At 33.2% G+C, this 26,380-nt stretch overlaps 1 protein-coding gene across 2 annotated transcripts in view; it reads left to right on the top strand.

Annotated features, from left to right (window-relative positions):
- The window catches only part of LOC129230642 (slowpoke-binding protein-like), a 53,365-nt gene that overhangs the window by 12,453 nt on the left and 14,532 nt on the right, over positions 1-26,380 (top strand). For both annotated transcript variants that reach the window (XM_054865059.1, XM_054865058.1), the window contains exons 3-8: positions 6,954-7,051; positions 7,134-7,211; positions 8,240-8,508; positions 9,558-9,739; positions 11,501-11,607; positions 13,158-13,258. In XM_054865059.1, the coding sequence (XP_054721034.1) occupies positions 7,018-7,051; positions 7,134-7,211; positions 8,240-8,508; positions 9,558-9,739; positions 11,501-11,607; positions 13,158-13,258 (771 nt within the window). In that variant the 5' untranslated portion in view covers positions 6,954-7,017. The remainder of the gene's footprint in view (positions 1-6,953; positions 7,052-7,133; positions 7,212-8,239; positions 8,509-9,557; positions 9,740-11,500; positions 11,608-13,157; positions 13,259-26,380) is intronic.

The raw sequence follows: 26,380 nt of genomic DNA, 5'->3' as shown, positions 1-26,380 counted from the left end.
ATACACAATACGTTTTTATAAATAATACAATTAATTGTGGCAAGAAAACAGTATGTTTTCTAATATTTTTTGAAAAATGTCAAATACCGGTATTCATACCGGTATCCCGGTATCAAATTTTAAAAATACCGAATACCGGTATTGAATTTTTGGTCTGGTATTGCAATCCCTACTCGTGACCCAACTTAATGATATATATATCGACTGATATATATCAGCTAGTATTGAATTTATTGGAGCAAGAGCCTTAATAGATTATACTGCACCAAACAATTGTCGATAAATATAAAAAATTCCAAAAAAAAAAAAGGGAAATTTCATTGAGAGTAAAGGACATAAAACTTCTAGAATTTTAAGAGCTTAGACGAAATAAACATGTAAACGAAATTCTAAATTTTCAATAACAAGCCAAAAGGGAAAACAGAAAAATAATTTTGAGCATTTTAAGAACATTTATAACAGAATGAAGATCAGAGAAAAACAAGGACAAAAGGACGGACACTAAATTGCAGAAGAAAATCCAATCTCCTGAAGGAAATTCAAAGTTTGCCTTATAGCACGGTTGCCAACTGCTCCGTATCTTGCGGAGTTGCTCTGCCAAAATAGGGAAACTCCGTCCTCCAAAAAAGTTATCTTGCTCTGCATTTCTCAGCCGAGCGTTTTCCAGCATGACGTATTGTTTAAAGCAGTTTTTTATTTTTATGCTAGTACTTGAAATGATTATCAGAGCTCAAAAAGAATTTTAGAAAAGTGGTTTTAGTTTTTTTAAAATTGAATTTTATGCAAAATACCAAGCTGCTCTGCAAAATTTCGAAATGCTCCACCTCAGATTCAAAATTCACTTCAGATGCTCCTCAAATTGTTTCTCCAAGTTTGGCCACCCTGTTTATTTTTTATCTTAACTCATTTGCACTGTATCTGAAAAAAATTCATGTTTTGACCTTAACTAAATTGATATTTTTTTAATTTATAAAGCCACACAAACACATAAAAGCTTTTATTAAATAAGAAAAATAAAAATCTTTCTCAAAAAAAGTCATAATAACATGCAGGCAGGGTAATCCTATATTATAACTACATACCAAATGTTATACTTTAGAAGCTTTTTAATAAGTGCTAAAAAATTAACTTGCTTAAAACTAATTTTTTAACTGTACACAATTTTTTCCTCTGATATTTCTACAAATTCAACCAATGGATAAAATGCAAAAAAAAAAAAAGAAAAAAAAAAAAAAAAAAAAAGAAAAAAAAAAAAAAAGTGATGGAGGATGGATGAGGTTGTAAGTGAAAGGATAAAAGAAAGAAATGCCATTTTTCTCAGTTGCAAACACTAAAGAATAAGTATTAAGTTTCTCCAGCTAACTGTTCACATACATTTGGAAAGAAGCCATATTAGAACTGACATGATAATTAAATTGTCAGAACAGAAGCTTCCAGACGTTGGATGGCTTCTGTGTGCCCTTTGGAATAAGTTTCTAGAACTGACTAGAGTGCTTTCTTTATAACTTTCATTTTATGATAATGAATTTTTATTTTCATATTCGCAAGAAAAATGCCCAGCAAAATAAGTTACTTTCAGAAAATGACATGGTACCAAGTGTTCGTCGTCGAAGCATCAAAATTAGTAAGAGTTCCAAAAATGATGATTTGAAACAACTTGCATTGGAACATGTTCAAGCGTACTTTAATAAACCATGGAATTATTACCTCAAAGAAGAGAAAAATGAAGAGTGTAATGCAAAATTTAGATTTTGTTTGAATCACGGTTATCAATGTAGCAGAATTCAGAAAAAAAGTAATTTTAATAGGGACAGCTATGTGTATGAAGAATGGAATGGAATTTCGAAAAGGCAAGGAATTTTCTGCTAATTTATTTAGTTCATTATTTTAATGTCTACCATTTACAATATATTCTTTTATTAGTAAAGTTGAATTTTTAAAAAGACACTATGTCATTAGGAAATTTCTTCACACTGCTATATTTTATTGAGCAATAATAACTAAATTGTAACTATTGCAAACAGTTCATTTATAATTATATAGTTATAATTTAATTTTATTACATGCTCTTTTTTTCTTGGTATTATTAAAATTCAAGTTAGCTGTTATGAATAAATGTTTTTGAATATATTACTATCACTATTTTTTTTTTTCAAATTTATTTTTGAATTTAAATAAGCATTTTGATTTCAGATTTTTGTTTGAAACTGATTTGACTTGGGTCTGCAATTGAATACTTCCCTAAATCAAGATTGGCAAGTTTTCAGGCACTACAGTGAAAACCACAGTTTAAAAACCATGGGTTGCATTAGCGTGTAGGCCAGTTGTAGAGGGTATAAATGTTCCAGAGATTTAGGGGGAAGTTTCAAATGAGGAGTTAGATTGGGAAACTAAAGGTGTAATTTTGGGGGACTCTATGGTAAGGGAGGTGGGTAACACAGTTGGGAGAGTAAAGCGTAAGGTAGCTAGGTGTTGTTGACCAGGGGCTCGGGTAAAACGCGTTAATATGGTTGCTGAAAAGAAGGGAGTATTGAATAAAGAGGACTTGGTTACTTTGTGGGTGGGAACAAATGATGTAGGCCACAGTAAAAATGAGGAGTTTTCTAGGGAATGGGAATCCCTGTTGGATAAAGCAACCAGCTTTTCAACGAATGTCCAAGTGGTTGATTTGCTTCCCAGGTATGGAGTGCATAGGAGCTGGCTAAATCAACGTGCGAGGTGTATGAACTTTCTACTGAAGTCAATTTGCGAAAAGCGCAGTATCAGGTTCATTGATGCATGGAGTCATTGTAAGCGAGATTGGATTGCTAGGGATGGCCTGCATCTGAGCTCTACAGGGGTCAAAATGGTTAGTGGATTAATTTTAGGGGCTTCGGAGTCAAAAAACTTAGTTGGAATGGGGGGCATGGTTCAAGCATCAGGTATCGAGAGAATGAAATTTTTTTGGGTATTGCTAGAAATGGAAATAAAGTGACAAACAAGAGTAGTAATGTTAACAATTGTAATTTAGGAAATTTCAGGGTGTTAAATAAAATCAACTTAGGCATGCTTAAAGTTTTCTATGCCAATGCTAGTATTAGGAACAAGATGGATGAATTGAAAAGCATAGTTATGGATGAGAAGTTGGATGTTATTGGAAATACAGAGACATGGGCTACCAAATCTGATGCAGAGTTATTACATATTGCTGGGTATAATTTGTTCAGACAGGGTAGAGTAGGTAAAAGAGGTGGTGGGGTTTTATTTTATGTAAGAGACAATTTTATTTGCAATGAATTGGTCATAAATGATAAGCCTACTGATATTGATATGCTTTGGCTGGAGTTGATGAGCAGTAAGGGCAAAAAGCTACACTTTGGAAACATTTATAGGCCACCTAATTCAAACCAGGGACAAGATGAACAGATGCACCGTATTATTAGTGACATGTCCAGTAAGGGATCCGTTATCATAATGGGGGATTTCAATTTTCCGGGTATTGATTGGAATAATTTTTATCCTGGTAATGGCAAAGAAGAGGAATTTTTAAAAGTAATTGGTGACTGTTTCTTAGATCAAGTTGTAACTCAGGGAACTCGAGAGGAGGCGATTTTGGATCTAGTTTTTTGTGACATAGGTAGTTTTGTTCAGGGGTTGTGTGTAGGGGAGCATATTGGAGATAGTGATCATAACAGCATTAGGTTCCGGGTTAAATTTGAAGTGTGCAAAGATGATAATTTTAGGTTTGTGCCCAATTTCAGAAACACTGATTTTGTTGCACTTAGGCAGAGCTTGAAAGAGGTTTTTTCGTCAGGATTGGAAAATAGCGACGTAGATCAGCAGTGGACGGAATTTAAGGATAAACTTGCTAAAACGGTTGGGGACTATGTTCCATTTAGGAGAAAAGGTGTTAGTACCAAAATTTGGCCCATGTGGTTCTCCAGGGAGACTAAAGAAGCTCTTAATTATAAGCAAGCCACTTTTCGTCAGTTTAAAGAAACTGGTCAGAGTGCGGAGAGGCTCCAGTATGGTAAGGCAAGGCGAAATTTTAAGTATTTGGTACGGATTCAGAAAAGGGAATTGGAGCAAAGGCTGGCAGATGACATTGATGGGAACCCTAAGAGGTTTTTTGCTTACGCTAATTCTGGGAAAGCTCGAAACAGTCAAAATGGGCCTTTGGTTGATGAGTATGGAAATTTAATCCAAAACGATAGGGATATTGCAAATGTTTTAAATAACTTTTTTTCCAGTGTGTTTAACGATAACTGTATCTCAACAGTTGACACTAACAAGACACAAGCTATTATACAGCTTGAGGATTTTGTATTTTCCAGGGAGGAGGTTTTATTTCATTTGAAAAAGATTAAAGCAACTAAAGCTCCGGGACCAGATAATATTTATCCAAAAATTTCAGTTGAATGTGCAGAGGAATTAGTGGATGTTATTTTGAATATTTTCAATGCTTCTTATAACTCGGGGACGGTGCCAGAGGACTGGAAGCTGGCTAACATAACGCCACTCTTCAAGAAGGGGTCTAAAGGTATTGCTGGGAATTATAGACCTGTAAGTTTGACTTCGGTGATTTGTAAGATATTCGAAACTTTGATCAAAATTAAGATCATGAAGTTCTTAGAGACTAATAGTCTGTTGACTAGTTTGCAGTATGGTTTCAGGAAAGGTAAATCCTGTACTACTAATTTATTGCATTTCTACGGCAAGGTTACCTCAGCTTTAGATAACAAAAAATGTGTGGATGTTGTTTATATTGATTTTCAAAAAGCTTTTGACAAGGTACTGCATGTTGCTCTTCTCAGCAAGTTAGCTGACATAGGAATAGGAAGAAAAACTTTACTTTGGGTTAGAAATTGGCTTACTGGTAGGAAGCAAAGAGTAGTTGTGAGAGGAAATCATTCGAATTGGAGTGATGTTTTAAGAGGGATTCCTCAGGGATCAGTTTTAGGGCCTCTTTTGTTTATTATATTTATGAATGACATCAATGAAAATATTTCTGGAAGCATGAATTGTTTTGCTGACGATGTAAAAGTTATGGGGATTGTCGAAAATGAAGAACAAGTAAAACAGCTGCAAGAGGATTTAGATCATATTACTATGTGGGCAGATAAATGGGGTATGGCAGTTAATGTAGGGAAATGTTAAGTGCTACACTTAGGTCATGGAAATAAGCGTATGAGATATCGTTTACAGGGTTCAGTCATAAATCAGGCAGAAAATGTTATGGATCTGGGTATCTTTATAAATCAGGACTTCAAGTTTAGTCAACAGTGCAGTATTGCTAGTAACAAAGCCAACAAAATGCTTGGGTTTATCAATAGATCTATTTCAAACAAATCTAAGAAAGTTCTTTTGCCTTTATATAGGAGTTTAGTAAGACCTCATTTGGAGTATGCTGTTCAGTTTTGGTCGCCTTATCTGAAGAAAGATATTTTTGTATTGGAAAGGGTTCAAAGAAGGGTAACTAAATTAGTAAGGGGACTCTCAGATTTAGATTATGATACCAGACTTAATAGGCTTAACATGTATAGCCTGGAGCAAAGGAAAGTCAGAGGGGACATGATTCAGTTATTTAAATTTATCAAAATGAAAGATGTAAATGGATTAAATTTTTGCGGGGAAAGCAGGACAAGGGGTCATTGTTTTAAGCTATTTAAATCTCAGGCTAACTTGGAAATCAGGAAAAACTACTACTTTAGCAGGGTCGTGGGCACTTGGAATAGCTTACCGGAAGAGGTGGTAATGAGCAAGGGAGTGGATAGCTTTAAGAGGGCCATTGATCTTCATTGGGGACTAATTAATTGACTAGGACCAGCCTAGCTGGGCCCAGAGCCTGTTGCTGGTCGTCACATTTGTATTTACTGTCCTGTTCAAAACCCTTGTGCTCAGAAGTGTCTAAAACTATACTTTTAGTGAAATTGTATGTGAGAAAATATCAAAAGCAGAATAAAATCTGTTAGATTTTTTCTATTGACAATTTATTGAATGTGAACATTCAAGTATCTATATTTAAAAAGATTAGAAAATTGTTTATACTACTGATTCTAATCCAATTACATAGAAGTTGCAATTCTTCATTAAAGATTTCGATTAGTGTGCATGAGTTTAAATACACTCAACTCTCGATAACTCGAAGCCCTATACCTGGAAATTTTCATAGGGTCCCAAACTCTTGAGAAGGCTGTGAAAACTTCTCCTTACTGGAACTTCATCCGATGAAAAGTGGCTAATGAAAAAAGAAGTAAGAGAAAAAAGGCTCTATAGATACTTCTCAATGATGTTCATCTTTTTGAAGTGCATTTAATTAAAATTGAACTTCGAAGGAAAATAATTGGAAATCTCCAAAAAAGAACTAAAATATGTTGAATTTGCTTCGTATCTTCCAGCTATTGGTGCTAAATAGGGTTACACAGATAACATAAATGGCAAAAAAAAAAAAAAAAAAAAAAAAAAAAAAAAAAAAAAAAAAAAAAAAACATGACACCGAATAAACTTAGACTGTGAAATATAAACTCAAATGCATACTTCCATAATATTTCAAGAAATAGTTTTGTAGAAAGATTTAAATTTGACCGGCAACTTTTTGTTGGTCGTTAGAGGTACTGTGGTTGCATTTGCAATTTTTACAAATATTATCAATTTGGGTTTCCATGAATGCTAAAATCAAGGGAAGATACAAGGGAAGGGCAACCAACCCTCATTTGAGGGAGTCTGCACCAGCAAGGTTTCAGAATTAAAGTCCTGAAAATGAATTTGTAGGAGTCTGCACCAGCATGGATAAAAATAATGTGTTGGCCATCTCCCAAAGCAAACCAGATATGTAATAAAAGATCAGTAAAAAAATCAGTTGTCCCCTCCTTAAACAATTCCTGGATCTGCCCTTGGTTAAAATTTGTTATTGACATGGTTTTAATTAAGTTCTTAATACAATAGATTTATTTTTGTTTATTTTGTATTTTTAGAAGAGAGCCAAGATATGAATATACAGCTCTGGCAGATGAATCATTTTTACAAGATCGATTGGAAATGGATCGGAAGCTTCATAAGGATTCGGACAGAAGTAAGTCCTCCTTTGTTCGTTTTAATTCATTGAATCATTCCTAATACCCATATTTCTGATTGAATGCCATTTTCTTTTTCAGATATGTCCACAATACGCTGTCAGTATTACTTGAGAGGTTCTAATCGTTATGTGTTTCTGCATCATTTACCAGATATAGGTATTATAATCTGATTAATCTTATGTTAAAAAAAAAAAATCTTTATGTTTTTGAATTGTTTAAATTTTTGTTTGTAGCATTTATTTGTTATAACATTAGATGCAGTTGGTGTTGTCATTTGGTGATGCTGGTGTTGTAATTAACTAAATTAAAACTATTCCTGTTGTTATGCAGAATACTACCGCTCGTGGCCCACTATTGGGAATATTATTTCAACTTCTTCTACATGGGAGGGTTCTATGTTCAAGGACCAAAACCCTAATATATTGACCATGGTCGTGTTCTTATTTTGGGCCCTGCAGCCATCACAGAAGCATCTTACTTTCTTGACTGCAAGGGGTATCTTTGCAAAATTCAATAAAAAATCGTAATTGGCTAAAGCCACTTCATACACGGACAGCCCAATGGCCTAACCCCGGTTACGCCACCTTGGGACTGCAGTTTAGTCCTTGTTATAGACTCATCAATCAGTCAGAGCTGGAGGCAGATGTCATTTAACATGTAGTTCTGCCTTAACACTGGCTTAAAGGCGGTAACTTACTGATTAATGTCCCAGCTTTGCCTTCAATTTACCAGTTGAACTGTAGACTTTTTCATGATCATTGTGTTTCATGCGAATGGTCACCCGTGAATTGCTGTAGGCTCTCGCTGGTGTGCTGAATTTACTTTATCTGTTTGTTGGCATAATATAGGTCAACCAGACTTGAGCAAAATTATTACTTTGACAAACATACATTTTTCATCATAAACTTTCTGCAAAAAAATTTAGTGATATTCAAAAACTATGATGATAAAATTTACCCTGCAATGAAATATTTGTTTATGTATAAATTAAAAAAAAAATAGTAGGCAAAAGAAAGATATAGCAGTTAATTGTGCCAAAAGAGAAATTATATTGTTCATTGAGAATCTAAAATGTTGGCAAATATTGACATAATAATTATTAAAATCTACTAATTTATCTAATTTTAATGTGTAAAATTGTTAATTGTCTTGCTTTTAACTTAATTGAATCTCTTCTTCTCTAGGTAGTCGAGTGGATAAAAACTGGTTTCTTGTTAGAGATACGGAAACAAAAACAGAACGTTTATTGACAATGACTCCAATATCAGAAACATGTCCTTTCAGATATAATGCAGAAACAAAACAAGTTTTAACTGAAATATTTTCAGCTCTTCAGCATCCTTACATTTATCCTGTACTTGACATAGACAGAACAATTGTTATGGAACAAGATTACATAATTGCTGTTTTACCTTTTAATGAAGAAGGTACAATGAAAGATGTAATATACCAAGTAAGTAGAAAAAAAATAATTAAAAATTTTATTATTGCTTGGAGTTCTCTTTTGTGTAAGAATAATTTGTTCTAATGCTATTTAAACATTTAAGAATGTTTAAGAAAAGTTTTCATTTTTCGTAAAAATACTTTTGTCAAAATATTTATTATGAAAACAAAGTTTTTTTAAAAAAATTGTTTTTATTGCTATTTTTGACAGTTTTATGCAAATAGTTAAGAAAAGTGGGGAATTGTATTTCTGAAACTTATTTTTAGATCAGGGGTTCTCAACCTTTTAGGCTGATGACCTCTTTAATCACTGATGTGAGGTTTAACCCTACTCTCATGTGTTCAATACAAGTCTATAAAACTAAATCAGCAGCGCAACAGGCCATGGGGGCAAAGGCCTAATCTGCCCATCTCAGTTTACTAGACCGTGGGCTCTGGGGTACAAGAGCAGATGTTCCGGTCAAGTGGTCAGCCGAATGTGGAATGCCCAGTGTTTAGTTCCTAAGCATGTTTGGTACTCATTTTATTGGCCTACTGAAGTGATGAAAGGTAAAGTCTAAGGCCACCCAGCCCACCTTGGGAATCAAACCCGGGTCAGCGGTGTGGAAGCGCAAAGTGCTTCAATTCAAGTCTACCAGTTACTAAATAAAAATCTAGATAACTTCACCCACAAAATTTAATATTAATGCAAGTAACTTTATCAAAGATCAAGGTGAAGTTGGCATGCAACATCAGTCACTTTCACAACATTAATCAGAGTTAGTTAATATTTTAATGGGACCTCAAAATGAGAAAACAAAACAAAAAAACTATAGTTTTCTTAACTGTTTAATTTTTTTTTTACTCTCATACTTACCAGTTCCCCTGAAGTTCTACACTCTCCTATGGAGGTGCACCACCCCAGGTTGAGAACTCCTGTTTTTGATAATTTTAATATAATTTTATCAATTCCATGCTATTCGGCTCATTATTCTAATATTTACTCTTAAGCTTTCAGAATGAAATATGTGTTTTAAAGTACTCTTATTATTTATTTTAAGAGGTACAAATTATTTTCAGAGTCATTGCCAAGATGACTGGAAAGACAAGTATCAATTTCATGGACATGGACTTGGTGCATCTCAAATTCAGAGGCTGGGAGCACAAGTACTGGAAGCTCTTTTGTTTTTGAAGGATCAAAGATTTCCACCATTTTTGCATTTGCATTCTGGAAATATTATTGTTCAAAATGGAGCTGCAAGGTGAAAATTTTCAAAATCGCAAAAAAAAAAAAAAAAAAAAAAAAAATGTGTTTACTGTTAAATTTATTACTAAAAGCAAGTTTTTGCTTTAAAAAGTTGCAAATTGTTTTTAGCCATTGCACAGTTATTTTTTTCAAAACTAATTATATTTTTGCCTTTTTTGTTAATAGCATCTTTTTGTTTCTCTGTAAAGACTTTTTAGTGGGTTTGTCCATTTTTTTCCACTTTAGAAAAATCTTGTAAAAAGTCCTGGGACGAAATATCATTTTGTTCGTTTCGCCCACTTTTTTGGTAACTAGGAAATTTAGACTAAAAATGAATATCTCAGAAATAACAAATAAATATATTGATTGCTCTCATTGAAGGAACATTTTGAAATAGAACTATCACAAATTCAGTTGCATGTACAATACACAATATGTGAAACATAGATTGGTTTATTTAAGCGCTATTTTTTTATGGTAGCATGTTTATAAAAGATATGAATATTAACATTAAGTTTTAATGCATTTCATAGTAATCATAAGAAATTTACATCTGTTTGAAGAAAAAAAGAATGTGAAATGTATGTCTCAAGTATGAAAGACCATGCATAATGAAGTAAGACATTGGTGTTGATAAAGAAAATATTACATTGAATGAAAATTGAGTGTGTTATGACATTAAAATATATTTTAAGCTCAGTAAAGTTTTAGTTCAATATGTTTTTACTTTTCGTTTAATACCTAATTAGACAGAAACTGAAATGTCTTATAGGGTTATGAGTTTCCAAACATATATTATTTTTTTTAAATGCTGAAATCTTTATTTTATAAATAATAACAGTTTTAAACTGAACACTTCATCAGTTGTAATGACACAAATGTTTATTGTTTTACAAAATGAACTAGATAGCAATTTTCTTCAAAAAAAAAAAAAAAAAAAGAAAAAAAAAAGAAGCACTTAAGGTGGCAATTTGAAAGTGCTGCCCGAGAAAAACGTTTTACACACAAGTCTTACAAAGGCAACTTAACCACTACTAAGGCAACTTAACACTAGAAAGACGGAGGGGCCTGTGTGGCCCCTCGCGTAGTTTGTTGTTTAATAACTTGGATAATATCTAGCAGAATTTAATGGAATTTTCTGACTTTTCATTATATGACACTATTTGAATGCTTGTTTAATCATTTAATCTTTCACCTCATAGTACTGTTAATATTGATCCTTATACCTAGAAAGACGGGAGGGGCCACAGTGGCCCCTAAGCATTTTGACAATTAAAAAATTTATTTTTTTCCTTTCTCCTAATTGTTGTAGCATAAAAAAAAAGCCATTCACTCTAGTTTAACCTGTAACTTCCTCTTTATGCATCCGATTGGATATCCAAATGCTATAAACAGTACCGACTGCTTACCATCCTAACGGTGGCCATTGCTCTTAGAAAGGAAAACTAATTCAACCTTTTGCCCAGTATAGAGAGAAAAACTAAAAATAATTAAGTGCTAAGTTTTTATTTAGTCATGAAAGAAGGTGTATCAGGCATGTGGACTCCCTCAGGAAGAATTTTTAAAAGAATTCACTCCAAAAATGGGTAGGGGCCACATTGGCCCCTTCAGTCTTTCTAGGTATACAGAAAATGTCAGTCGTTCTAGTGTTAAATGTTGCCAGTTTAACTCAAAAGAAAAACTTTTTTAAATTGTTAACTGTGAATTGCAACTTTGGAATTCATAGAAAGAGCGTGTATCTTAATCAAAATACTCTAAATTTATTCATTGTTTTCAGGATATCTGGATTGGAGAACACTCTTTTGGGTTTCACTTCTCGAATTCAGTCATTAATACCAAAAAGATTGCATGACAACAAAGAAGCTGCTGAAGTACTATCCTTTGGTTAGTATATATTTCATTTAATGAAATTGTGTAGTGGAGGTGGATTTTTCCTAATACATATTATATGGATACAGGTTTTTTTCCTTAATTTGCCTTTCTCCAGTTTTATTAGTTCTTTGATTTGTTTTTAAAAAACGTTTCTCGTTTAGTTTTTGAATCTAGTGCATTCTCGCTCCCCTCTCCTCCGATTACAGGAGTGGGGAATGGGCAGATTTGTATGTTGTTCCTGTAATATAATGTAAGCTAAATTTATATAAAAAGTTTAGTGTTTCATGCGTTTCCATGTTTTTCGTACCTACGCAATTTTCTTAGTTCATCTTTCAAAAATCCCATGCCTGGCTGGGTAGAAAAGCTTCTGTTTTAAATTTGAAATACAAAAGTTAAATTTGATGATTCAAGAATATTATAATGCATGACTTTGTCGTAATTTATCACTCATAATATGTAATTTGTAATATGGCACTACTCAAACGTATGAGAATTCTAATCATAATATTGCATAGTATGTTGCATGCAAAATATATGTATTTTGATTCTCACTGGTTGAGAACTATGCCATATTACATTGCTAGTTTTGATACCAAAGCAAAAGCTGTTGAATTGCTGCATTTCTGAAATACATTGACAGCATGAGGAAACAAAACTTTTTTCCAAAAGAGAAAATTATAGAAAATCGTGGAATTTCTCAAAACTTACGTTTACTTACTATACAGTCTGACCTCCATATATCGAAGTAGCAAATTGCCGCAAAAAAATTCGATAAATAAAAAATTTCGATATATGGAAACAATCTTATTTTATCATAAAAGTATCCTAAAACATTAAAATAAAAGCTAATTTCCGTGTATGAAACTCAATTCACAATTTATACGAGCATCGGATTAAATGAAAGTTAATGATTAAAAAATTAACAGAAATTACATTTTTACATCAATATACATCTTCATATTCTTCGGCAATTCAACTTGATCGCAACATTAGGGGATTTTCGTTTTAACAATGTGATCGAGAGAAAAGTAAAAAATCAATCTACTTAACTTGAATGATTTTTGCTGAAGCTAAGAAGACTAGGAATGATAATCAACAGACATAAGGGATAACGTGAAACTGATTTTACAGTGTTACAAATGACAACTAAGATTTGAAATAAACTTGAGGGAATTTAAGAACTTCTGAACAGAACTATGACTTAACTACACGCCCTTCAATCCCAGATTTCTCATGAGTTCCGTAGCAACCTTTAGTGAACATAATTTTCTCCCCTAGCCTTCATTTTTCATGAGACAAACAGCCTAAAGTGGAAAAAAAATCTACGAATGTCTCGAATTTCTTTTTGATATATAGAGATTTTTTCGATATGTAGAAACAATTTTTCTATATAATGAACAAAGAAATTTGCTGGGATTTCAATATATAGAAAATTTTGATATGTGGAAGTTTGATATATGGAGGTTTGACTGTACTTTTGAAAATCAAGAAACAACTGAAAGATTTACAGATAAAAGAAATGATGCATTTGTGCTAAATTTTATTTGTGCTTACTTTTTTAGGTCATCTTTTGTTTGAAATGGCTTCCGGGTATGAGCTTACATCTTCCCAGCCTTCTGAAAAGAATTATAAAGATGTTGAAAACAAACCTCTTGTTATGGATGTAAGTTTTGCAAAAACATTTGTTGTGGTTTAATTCCCATTTGTAAAGTAGAAATGTACTACATGCAATGAAAAATTAAGAAACTCATGTTAAAAATTTGTTTCAATTCCTTTTTTATGAAATGGAACTCTCACATTAAAGACAGAGGGTTCCTAGTGGCTGTTTTCTGTATTTTCACTAGTACAGCAGAAGTACTTCTTTGTGTGTTTTACCACCAAGTTTCCATTGAAACAATGGCTATTTTTTCTTCTAAGGATAGCATTTCTTCAAAGATTTGTGAAAGAAATCAACAAATTAGTGTTTTTATAAAAATGTGTCATTATTTTTGAAACACACTGTATACAATCAGTTTAAAATTTTCAAAGATACGTTAGATGTAATTTTAATCTTTACTAATGAGAATAATTTATTGTAAGGTATACACACACAGAAATTCATCGTTTACATTAATAGATGTGCTAGCTATGAAGTTTTGAGTTCTTTTTTATTTTTTTCACAGAACATTTATATATTTTTGTAGTATTTTAAAACTTTGGATAATGGATTTTTTTCGGAAGGATGTTTTACTATTAAAAAAAAAAAAAAAAAAAAAAAAAAAAAAAATTGAAAAACATATTAGTAAATGGCGCTTACAGACATGTTTTCTTACACTTTATGCCATTATTTAATAATGTCTTGATTATTTTTTTTTTATTTCAAAAAATGCAGTTTGTAGTAGTCTTATGTTTAATCTTAATATATAAAAATCTTCTGTGCAGATGTTTGTCACCATAATGTTTCTAAACGAATGGACCGGTTTTGATCAAACTTTTTGTGTGTAATTAAGTTGTGGCAAGCATGGTTTCGAAGCGAGATGGATTGAATCATTTTTGTTAATTAATTAATTAATTAAAACATTGGATGGTTATATCTCCCAAATGATCAATATTTTTTTTAATCTATTGTTGAGCGAGAACTAAAATAAATATTTAACCTGTTGCTAAAGGACAATAAGAAAGCCAGCTCTACTTTTTGCAATGAAATTTCCTACTGTGATATGTCAATTGAGAATAGATAAAACATAGAGAAAGAGAGAGAGAGTTGAAGCCTTCATTTCTTGAAAGCAACGATTTTAGGTTTTGTGATATATTTTAAAGTGAAGTACTGGAAGGTTCACACAAAATGTGTATTTTGTCGTATTTGAACCATGTGACCGGATCGGTGCTTTAGGTTTTCCTAACCAAATGATCAGAAAGTACCGTACCTAGCAATAATTGTTTCTCGGCTGAAATCCATCTGAGTTTTGGCACCAATTTCAAGAATACTTTAAGGATTATCAAACAAATCTGTACATTATTAAAGGAAAAGATGATGGAATTTAAAGACGAAACAAATTTTATTTTCGTCCAGATAAATTACAACAGGGTAGTTCTGTACACAAAAGATCAGTGCAGTTGAAGATCTTTATCTTTGTTGGAAAGAACAAATTAGACAATATATGGAGTTTTAAAAGTTTTCGTTCAAAAGATCAGACCGCTAATCGGTCGGAGTTGGCTTCACTCACTGATCGGCTGGATTATTGTAACGTGGTGGCTTGGCGACTTTGGCTATAAACAATAGAGTTGCATTTGTTTACATTTTAAAGCTACTGTTAATGTAATTTATTGTATTTTTTGTTTATTTGGCGAAATATTTCAAATGGCAAAGAACTGTTTTTCGTTTTTAAAGAGATTTTTGTCATTTTAGTTGAAGAATGTTTATTTTACATCAGGAGGGGGAGGGAGGAATGATTTTCGCTTATTCAGAGAACTATTTTTACCTTTATCATTTTTTTAAACGATATCCTTTCGATTGTTTTATTCTTTTTCATATGGGAGATTGTTTTTTTCTTTTTCATATGGGAGATGTTACAGCGAGATTTCCAGTTTGTTCTAGATGGGTAGTTAGTTTTTTGCACTTAATATCTGAGGACGCTTTTTATCCTTTGAGTATGGCTGAAGGAACTAACCATTAAGTACGGGAGAAAAATCTTTACTAATAAATTATAAAGAGAAAGGACGAATTTTTGTGTGTTTATATGTTCGAGGTAATCTCCGGAACCACTGCACCTATTTGAAAAATTCTTTCACTGTATGAAAGGTGCCTTCTCACTGAGTAACATGGGCTATAATTCGAAAAAAATTCGATAAATAGTTCTTTTTTTATTCCAATTTAGGCGCAAATTTCACATAAATTGCCTATTATTGGCTATTAAAGGGGGGAAAAATTACTTGCACACATTAATATTATATATCGTTGAAAAGGGTAGAATTTTCCGCGTTCTAAGCAATTTGTTTCGATGCTCTAACTTCATTACGACGGGAGTAATTTGCGTTTTTAGCTCGAACTTTTTTAGGCTTAGCTGAAATTTAGACACTACTTTCTTCATTAAATCTATCAATAAAAAATGAAGGAATTGTCCCACAGTTTTCTTTTTGACACCATTGAAAAAAGCGACATTTTTTACTCAAGAAATATCTCGACCTTTGGTCGAAAACATTAGCTTCTATCTTCAAAGGAAAAAGTTACAAGCGTTTTTAAATCAATTTCGAAATATGCAGACCCCGAAGAGTTCCTATTTCAATCCTACTGTTTCAACGAATCAATAAATAAATAGATTCGGGCACATTCTGATGCAATTTTTTTTACCCATCAATTAAAGTAAACGGCTAACTGTTGAAAAAGTGCGGGAAAAGCCAAATTTCCTATTCGCCAATTTTTTTGTATAAATGATTACAAGTGAAATGGAGCTCTATTTAAACAGAAAGGCAATGTAAAACCTTAAAAGGAATGTAAGGAAACAGAAATGAAAAACCTGTACACTGTACATATTTTATTGATGTTAGTACAAAATAAAAGCGTCAGATAACAGAAATTCGCAAAAACAGACCACTTCAAAAATAATCGCGAAAACTAACTTTTTTCATACATAAATATGATTATCGGGCATTTTAAATTGTAAACATGATTACAAAATTTATAAAATTTTCTTTTCTTGCAAAGCGTGTATTTGCAAGAAAAAAAGAAAACACAGCAAAACCTAGATGGGCAAAACGTTCCCGATTTTCGGAGAAAAATCGGAAATCAATTTAAATGCAAGATTCCGTTTTTATTTCTTCACATTTCTAAAAGTTGGGGGATAGAGCCACAAGCAAATATGTACTGTATTTTTTTTCTTTTTAATGGGTATTTTCTACTCTGGTATATCATCAATATCAAGGAGTAGCTCATCATTTTTATGTGCTGCGTATGGCAACGCAGCATTTCTGAACATTTTAAATTTTTTTGACAGACTTACTCTTTTCAGGGTGCGGCATTACACTGATGCTGGATATCTACTGTAAGTTATTGTACTCAGGGCGCCTGATCAAAGGGAGGGGTGATTGAAAGAGATATATGCACATTTGATGCCAGATGCTCCCCCATTACTCTCAATTTCGTGAACAATTTCCGAATGAATATTTTTGTTGTATTGTGAGGATTGAGAGAGAAACTACATGCCTTCTATTTTATGCACAGAGAAACATTAGTATTGTCCGTTTTCCACGAGAAGGCACTTGACGTGCGTGTATTGCTTACCGATCACCCCCGTGTAAAATGGAACTCTGCGTTCAAGTAGGCGTGGCAAAGTGCCTTCTTGTGAAAAATGGACAATAACTGATCTTTGTCTGTATTAAAAATGTTATGCTTACCATACATGGATTTTCCCCTTTTTTTTCGGTGACAAAAATTTTGGAACAAGGAGGTATATAATCATCAAACCAATCAAACAATATTCGTTTTTATTGCTTGATTAAAATTAAAACTGGCCCGTCATTTTGATTTTTCCCCCCGAAGGTGTCTAGTGAAGATGTATACTGAATGTAAATTATATCTGAAAACAACAAAAACTGCACAAACTTGTATAGTTAAGCATTAATTTTCCAAAGACACGGAGGGGAGAAATTGACCTCACTGAGCCCCTAAATGAATTGCCTGAAGCAAAAATTTATGTTGAATGCTAAAAATACATAACATAATACAAACCCTTTAGTTTACTTATTTCGTTATTCATTTAGTTTAATTATTTTATTATAAATTTTATGTCCCATATTTAAGAACAAATTTATTTTAATTCTGCATTTTTAGTCTTTTTCCTCTTTTTTTTTTCAAATTCAAAGATCTGCCCCTGTTTATGCAAGAAGAATGCATGTCAGCTGCTGATTATTTTTAACTAAAACTAATTTAATATTTGCTTTGCTTTTTGTGTCATAGTTTATGACAACAGAAGCTGAAAGTATTAGTATTTTCAAATGATAAATTGACGCTCTCAAAGGAATGTTTTTGTTTTTGACAAAACAACTCTGTAACAAAAATGGTTTTATTGCAGTTTTATTATTATTATTATTATTACTGTTTTTTTATTTGTGATTGCTATATTGAATTTTATTCTCTCACATTGAAAATTTTTATTACTGTATTGTTGAAAAGTGTTTCTTTGTTTAGATTTTATTTTCATATTTTTGTAAATAATATTTTTGTTTCCACCAGTTTATTTTTCATGCTGTTGATTGTCAGCTTGTTTCTTTTATCTTGTTTTTGCGACTCGGTCTTTCATTAAATCCCTTTAATACTTCAAAAGTACTGTTAGTTTATTTTTGGGACAGTTTTAAATCAAAAATACTGTTAGTTTATTTTACATTAGAAATAAAGTTTACGCTAAATGTTTCCTCTTGACGTGTGTGTAGTCCTATCTCTTCCTATTTTTTTGAGTGATTTTTTCCCTACTTTTCCTACTTTTTAAATTTTTGATTCCTTATTTCCTACTTTTTTCCGCCAAAAAACCACTTCGGGGTCTGAATATGTTATTTTGATTCAGGTTGTCAACTATTTTATTTTCACGTTTCCACGGTTACGCTTTTTGAATACATTTTCAATTCATTTCATGTTTTCATGGTTACGCTTTCAAAATCCATCTTTCGCATTTTAATTTCTTAAAAGTATTTTAATATCTGTCGTCAATGTTTGAAAGGGTAATTTTGCATGGTGTTTTTTTTCCTTTTATTTAAGCCTGATTGTTGAATATATGTCACTCAACACAATTTTTATTCTCAAGGTAGACCGGGGCAAAGCCGGGAAACGCAGCTCTTAATATATAAAGATGTGAAAGCTACTGTTAATGTGATCATATACGGGTCATTCCATACAGATTCAACGGATGAGTGCGCTCGACCATTTTTAATTTTTTTGAAACTCATATCCCAAAATGATGCTTATGAATGATGTTTAAAACCACTTTTATTTTTTCTCTAACCTTAACCCTTGATTTTTTAGGGGTCATCAAAAGTGGTTTTCACAGTCAAAAATGGGACTTTTAGACCTTTGCATTTTGGCCCAAATCTAATTGAATAACAATCATGACAGAACATTTTACATTTTGATGTTAAAGTACATAAGATAATAGTCTCACACACTGAGTTATGTAGCTGTAACTTAATAATTAAAATAATGGCAGCAGGCCAAAGTTTAAGGTCAAATGTAAAATTTTTACTCATTTCAAAGGGTCGTAACTCGCTTAGGGGATAAAAACACAAAGTGAAATATGGCAAAAACTAATCACTGGAGTCACACTAATGAGAAAATATAGCTGTAATTGTGTGTTTGATTATCCTTTATAAATTACAGCTCCTCAAAGATCAGAAAATTGAGAAAAATGACATTTTTAGACCCCTGTAAACCAAAAGGAGATGGAATTAAAAATGAAATTTCTTGGCCAATTGAATATCCCATTCAAGTACTATACATGTTATTATTGTTTTGTGTATTTGGTTTTTAAAAAAGATACAGGTCTTTGAAATTGAGCAATTTTGCTAGTTAATTCACACACTAAAACAGAAATGAAAAGTGTAAAAACTTCATTGTGCTTTCTTAAATTATGTATAATGTGCTCTATGTAATATAATATACTGGAAAAAGATATTTTAAGTATAAAAATAATTATTTTAATTTGATAACTTAGAAATGTTTGGACATAAATGAGTAGTTCATACATGATTGACAGCTTAAGTAGTTAATTTATAGACTATCTACACACACAAATTTTCAATACATACAAACATACGCTCTGTACATTAACTTATGTAACTTGCCTAAACATGTGCAAAAGCATTATCTGCATAGTTGAAAGGAAAAAAAGGTGCGTTTTTCATTTCTTGCTTCAGTATAGTTCTAAGAAAATGAACTCATACAGTGGTACTATAGTTCTGGTGGTGACACAGCATGTGGCGTACTGAAATACTTTACTCAAATACACAACAAAAATAGAAGGAACTTTCTTAATTTACGTAATCACGAAACGGATGTCAACTTGAGAGCTGAATGGCATTTCTATGCAATATCACACGATAATGGACATTGTAACAGAATCAAAAGAACCGTAAAAAGAATTGATACTACTAAGACTAGCTTGGAAAGAACTACTAGAAGTCACATTTTAATTCCTACAGAAATGTATACCTTCTGCATTTTTGCTACTAAACATTGCATGTATCCTTGTGAGCATTCAGTATATTAAACTAGCTGAAAAAATGCTACAAGAAATGTTTGACTCTGCAAATAAAATTCCCAATACAACATTTAATCACTGCTTTATGCCACCGTATTTAAATATTATCACTGTAAAATTATTGTCCCCTAGCAATAGGTATGAAGAATAGTGTGTTACTAAAAAGACTATCAAAAGAAAATGCCCATTTTTGTCAAAAAAGTTATTACATAGCTTGTGTTGATCACTAAATTTAGAACCCCTGTCATTGTCTTGCTCCTAGTACATTTTCAAAGTATCAAATTATGGATGTGCCTTGGTAAAGCATTCCAAAATGCCATATACTTGAGTCACCATTACAACTATAGGACTGCTAGGTGAGTTCATTTTTTCAAAACTGCATTCAAACAGGAAATAAAAAATGCACTTTTTAAAATTTAAATTTTGTATATATAATGTTTTTGCATATGTCTAAGGCAATTTAGATACGTTAATATACAGAGGATATGTTTGTGTGTATTGAAAATTTGTGTGTGTAGATAGTCTATAAATTAACTACTTTACTTAAGCTGTCAATCAAGTATGAACTACTCATTCATGTCCAAATATTTCTAAGTTATCAAATTAAAAAAGTTTTTTTTATACTTAAAATATGTTTTTTCAGTATAATATATTATATAGGCCATTTAAGAAAGTACAATGAAGTTTTCACACTTTTTATTTCTGTTTTAGTGCATGAATTAACTAGCAAAATTGCTCAACTTCAAAGACCTGTATCTTTTTCACAAACCAAATACACAAAAGAATATATATAACATGTATAGTACTTGAATGGAATGTTCAATTGGCCAAGAAATTTTATTTTTAATTTCATCCCCTTTTGGTTTACAGGGGCCTAAAAATGTCATTTTTTGATTTTTGGGAGCTGTAACCAATAAAGGGTAAGCAAACACACAGCAACAGTTACATATTCTTATTAGCATAGTTCCAGTGATTAGTTTTTGCCGTATTTCATTTTGTGTTTCCGTCCCCTACGCGAGTTATCCCGATTTAAAATGAGTAAAAATTTTACATTTGACCTTGAACTTTAACCTGTTGCCATTATTTTAATTATTAAGTTACAGCCACGTAACTCAGCATGTAAGACTATCATCTTATGCACTTTAACATCCAAGCGTAAAATTAACTGCCATAAATGTAATTCAAATAGATTTTGGCCAAAATGCAAAGGTCTAAAAGTCCCATTTTTGACTGCGAAAATCACTTTTGATGACCCCTAAAAAATCAAGGGTTAAGGTTAGAGAAAAAATAAAAGTGGTTTTAAACATCATTCATATGCATCTTTTTCGGATATGAGTTTCAGAAAAATTGAAAATGGTCGAGCGCACTCATCGGTAGGGCTCAACCGATGGCATTTTTTGGCCGATGGGCCGATGCCGATTGTTCAAAGATGGGCGATGGTTTTCCTCCAAATGGCCGATTGCCGATGGCCGATGCAGTTGGCCGATGGCAAAAAAAATCTAACGGAGATAAAGTGATAAGATTGCCAGGGATTTAAAGGATCATTTATTCATTTCACTTTACTTCCTTTCTACGAATAAGGACTTCTAATAAAAACAAAACAAAAAAAAATCTAATTTCGACCTAATTTCTATTTTACGATCACCCAATTTGAACTTCACTAGTTTTTCGGCACATCTGTACACGCATATGTACCAAAGAACATATAGATGCCCAAAATATTCATTTTGAACACCTCCTCAATCCGCAAGTTCTCTTGTGATGTATTTATACGCGTAAACTTGCATCACTCAGAAACGTTATGAAATAGTAAGCTGAAAACTCATACGTACGTAGTATGATTTAAAAGTTCGAGGATAAACAGTATAAGACCTTACCCTTAGTAGTTCACATTATCGAAGCACATCTATCTACAAAATAATCACCTTGAACGACTATGCACGTCTGCCAACGTTCGTATAGCTCAGGGCTGTCCAACTGCAAAGAGCCCACGGGCCAGAATTGCGGCCACCGATCACCTGGCGGGCCGCAGTTTGAAAAATTTGAACAATAAGCTCTTACCTCTTATACAATAACAGTTAATAATAATCCTTAATCTATAAGAGGTAATTAATTATAAAAAAATGAAACAGGAGGATTATAAAACAATTTGCTTAAATTTTAATGGGAATATTGAGGCAGATCCGCCTTCTTTACAAGGACAGGAATGTCAATCTCAATGTTTTTCGTTGCCAGCAGAAGAAAGTCTATCATTGAACTGTCGGTGAGAGAGCTCCTGTGACGATTCTTGATAAAAGTTCATTGTCAAAGAAGCACTTTCGCAAAAATATATGCTCCTAAACATGGAAGCGACGAGAGCAAATTCTCAATTTCTTTTTTAAAATCAACAAAGTCCGTAGAATCATTGAGGAGGGTCTTTATTTTTAACCAATTGCAGGCAGGATTTGCTTATCTGAAATGTTTCTCTCTTCCCTCCCTGTCTCCCTCCACCAACGCGAGGCAATACTATTTCTAGGAATTCGTTTGAACACCAGCGTGCAGGATAGGACTGCTTGACCTTGACCTGTAGATGTCCTGTACCGTTTTCTCTCAAAACAATGAAAGGAGTATAAAAGGGCGATCACGAGGAAATTTCGGGGACCCCGGCTTGACTAAGAAGAGTAGTCTCGGATGCTTCTTGATACCAATAAATTCGAAAAAAGATATATGCTGAATAAGAAGCTGGCGGGCCGCACAATATGTGATGGCTGTCCGCGAGTTGGACAGCCCTGGTATAGCTTTTAGAAGCACTCCTGGCAGCCATTTTTCGCAACCTCCTGTAAAGCCTCTTGCGCTGCTGCTTTAACTTCATCGTGGGGAAGAAAGCGACTTTCATGTTGAGGATGCACGGTTTGATTGATCAATGCTCTGATACGAGAAACAAATAACATAATGTTTCATCGGACTTAGCTCCGTGTGACATTTACCTGTTCCCAGCAAAAAAACATTTGCATGGATGCTGCTTTCTTCCGCCAGGAGAAGATAAAGCTGCATCATAGTAGGTTGCGAAAAAGGCTTCCAGGAGTGTTTCCAAAAGTTATATGAACACTGGCAGAAGTACATAGTCCCTCAAGGTGACCATTTGAAGGTGGATGTGCTTCGGCAATGTGAACTATTCTGGGTCAAGTTTTATGCAGTTTGTCCCCGAAATTTTGGATCGTACTACGTACAATCTATATATGATGTAGTTATGCTTGTCTTTTTCTTATGATGATAGAGAAAGAACAACTGCCAAAACAAAAAGAAAAGAAAAAAAAGGAAGAAAAACAAAGACACTGTTTAATAACCAACTGATTTTTTTTTAAATTGAACATATAACTAAGATTTCAGCAATATTGTAAAAATGTAGGGCTTATGTACACTATACATAGTTAAAAAACTTTAAATTATGTTGTTTAATCATTCAAAAAAATTTAAGAATAAAAACATGAAATCGTCAATAACTTACGCAATTAAAGAGGAAAGATTGCACAAAGACATTTTTAGTCATGAAATTTAAAAAAAAAAGTAACAGATAAATTACAATATTAAATCGTAATAGGAATATTTTTATACTTATTTAAAAATTATGAAGTAAAAAATTTGCATTTTTCATAAAAGCTATAACAGTGACATAAATTTTTCTGAAAAAAAAAAAGCCTTGAAAAGAGTGAGTTTCTTAAAACGCAATTACAATAAACAAACTTGATATTTACTCCAAGTTAATAATAACTGAATATATATACTACTTGATCTGATGTTTGCACACATAATATCGAACAATTTGATTGTTTAAAATCTTTTATAAAGTACTACAAACAAGTTCAAATTAAATTTTTCAATTTAACAATAATTTGCTGAAATTTAAATAATTGCTTAGTAGGAAATCCTTGATACTTTTCTATAACATATTATTAAAAATATGATTAAAACGAAAATAACTCGTTCATTGATTTTATAAAAATACATGAAAATAGTTACTTACAATAGAAAAAATCGATAGCTATAAATGATGCAAAAAATATGGCGCATTACGAAATAAAGATGAAACAAGAATGAGAAATACGTAAAATGACATTTCTTGAGCAAAATAAAAAATCGCTAAACATTTAAGAAATGCTTGAAACAACGAGGGATGGGGGGGAGGGGGGGTCACCTGCTGATTTTGGAGTAACTCACAACATTAAACTTCGTTCCCAACTTTAGTCTCATTTGTTTAGTACAGAACCGCTACCACCGCCTCCGAAGAGTTTTTGAGTCAACTTCAGCACTTCCGAAGAAAAAATTCAAAAGTCTCTTTGATTTCCAAATTATGTCACCATTCAAAACGTCTTTAATCAATTTTTACATTAATGCTCTAAATTCTTCCTAAACAATAGATTACGTTTGAAAAAAAAATCTCTAATTTTATGAATGGTGTTAGTTTTAAACCACACGGAAATGCAACTAGAGTTTAATATAAGAAATACAGGCAGTGGGAGGGGGGGGGCACGCAAGTGTTCTAAAAATTATCATCTATTCAACGGGAATCTAACAAAATGACACAAAAACCGGCTTCGCCATCTCATATTTGTTTCCGTGGTCTCCAATTCGGCAATATACACTCTAACAACAACAAAAAAAAAAAAAAAAAAAAAAACTCGACGCATCAAGAAGCAACCATCCGATTGATTTGAAATTTTGTATGCATGATTGTTTGGACCAGATGTGCAAATGATTAAAATTTGGTATCCAATGAATGGATAGTTTGATCTCCAGCTAATCGAAACTGCGCATCCAGCAGATGTATATAAAGAGCAATTCTTCAATAGTTGTTAAAACTTTCGGTTTGATTGCAATTCAGATTACCTTTCAACAACTTAAAAATGCCTCGTCGCATGGTTCGTGCTCATTACGAGCAACTGTCAGAGTTTAAACGAGGTCATATTATTGGATAATCGGAGAATCGCTCGTCATTTGAGTCGCAACGATTCGGCGATTCGAAGATGCTGGCAAGGATGGGTGGAAAATGGCAGAATTCAGCGTCAGGATGTTAGCGGTCGACCTAGGGTCACAACAGATCATGATGACAGAGGGATTGTCCGATCAGCTGTCACAGCGCTTTCTTCATCTCTATGAACTATCAGACGTTCAACCCAAACACCAGTGTCCATCATGACCATTTACAGACGGTTGGGACAACGAAATTTACGCTCGCGCAGATCGTTACGCCACCTGTCACTGACGCTTACACACTGCTGAGCCAGATTACAGTGGTGCATGACTCGATTAGGTTGGAATGGTGCCGACTGGGAATGTATAGTCTTTAGCGACGTATCCCGCTTCCAACTATGTCATGACGATCATCGAAGGCGTGTTTGGAGACACCCAGGGCAGAGGAGGGATCCTGGTTTTGCTTTTGCACGTCACACTGGCCGTCAACAAGGCATTATGGTCTGGGGTGATAGTTCCTTTGATAACTGGACCCCTTTGGTCGTAATTAGAGGTACACTTACTGCACAGTGGTACGTCGACGACATCCTAAGACCTGTTTTGTTGCCGTTCCTTTTGCAGTACCCTCGGCTGGTTTTCAGCAGGACAATGCCCGATAACCTTACGGCACATGTTGCTATGAACTGTCTGCAAGCTTGTCAAACTCTTCCGTGGCCTGCCAGATTGTCAGATCTCTCTCCCATCGAGCATGTCTGGGCTATGATGGGATGGAATATTGATAACCTCGTCTGGCAGTTGGAGCAAATTTAGCCGGAAATATCGCAGGACAACCTCCGGAGATCTTTATCAATGTTTCCCACGTCGTGCTTCAGCTTGTATCTAGGCTAGAGGTGGTTCAATATCTTATTGAACTTGTTACTGTAATTCTGACAAATTATTCAATTGTTCTAAGAAATTTAATCATTTGATATTCTGTGCATTGTCTTCCTATCCACCAATTTTCGTCTCAATCAGATCACTCCTTCTTGGTGCGTCGATTTCTTTGTTATAGCCAAATGACCGTTAGTCTGAGATGCTATATTAGTTTTGTATTGAAAATAAGTAATAAATAACCACAAAAGAAATGAGTAAATAGGCTTTTTAGAACACCCGATTGAAAACAAAAAGATAAGTGCACAACTGGAACGTACGCACACCCCACATGCGAAATTTTAACCTTTTACAGCTTACCATTTTTGAGTTATGGCTTATGAGAGATACATACGTACATCTAGCCGCAAGAAACAACGCAATAATTAACTTATTTGGTACCTGAATGCAGTATTAAAAACTCTTTCAGGGGTGACTAAAATAGAAATTCATACTGAAGTTTAAGTAAACAATTTTATATGAAAACAATAACTCCGTTTACTTTGCTTTAAAAAGTAAAACAGCAAAAGTTTTTTTTTTTTTGAAAACATCGGCCAATTCCATCGGCTTTTCGATGTTTTTAAAGGCCGATGGGCCGATGTTTCCTGCAAGTTAGCATCGGCCGCCGATGCCAATGCTGATGGCTAAATTGTTGAACCATCGGCGCCGATGCATCTGTCGAGTCCTACTCATCCGTTGAA

This window comes from Uloborus diversus, chromosome 9 (assembly GCF_026930045.1).
Source record: "Uloborus diversus isolate 005 chromosome 9, Udiv.v.3.1, whole genome shotgun sequence".
Lineage (NCBI taxonomy): Eukaryota > Metazoa > Arthropoda > Arachnida > Araneae > Uloboridae > Uloborus > Uloborus diversus.
Note: the sequence above shows the minus strand (reverse complement) of the source record. Positions and strands in the feature narration are given on the sequence as shown.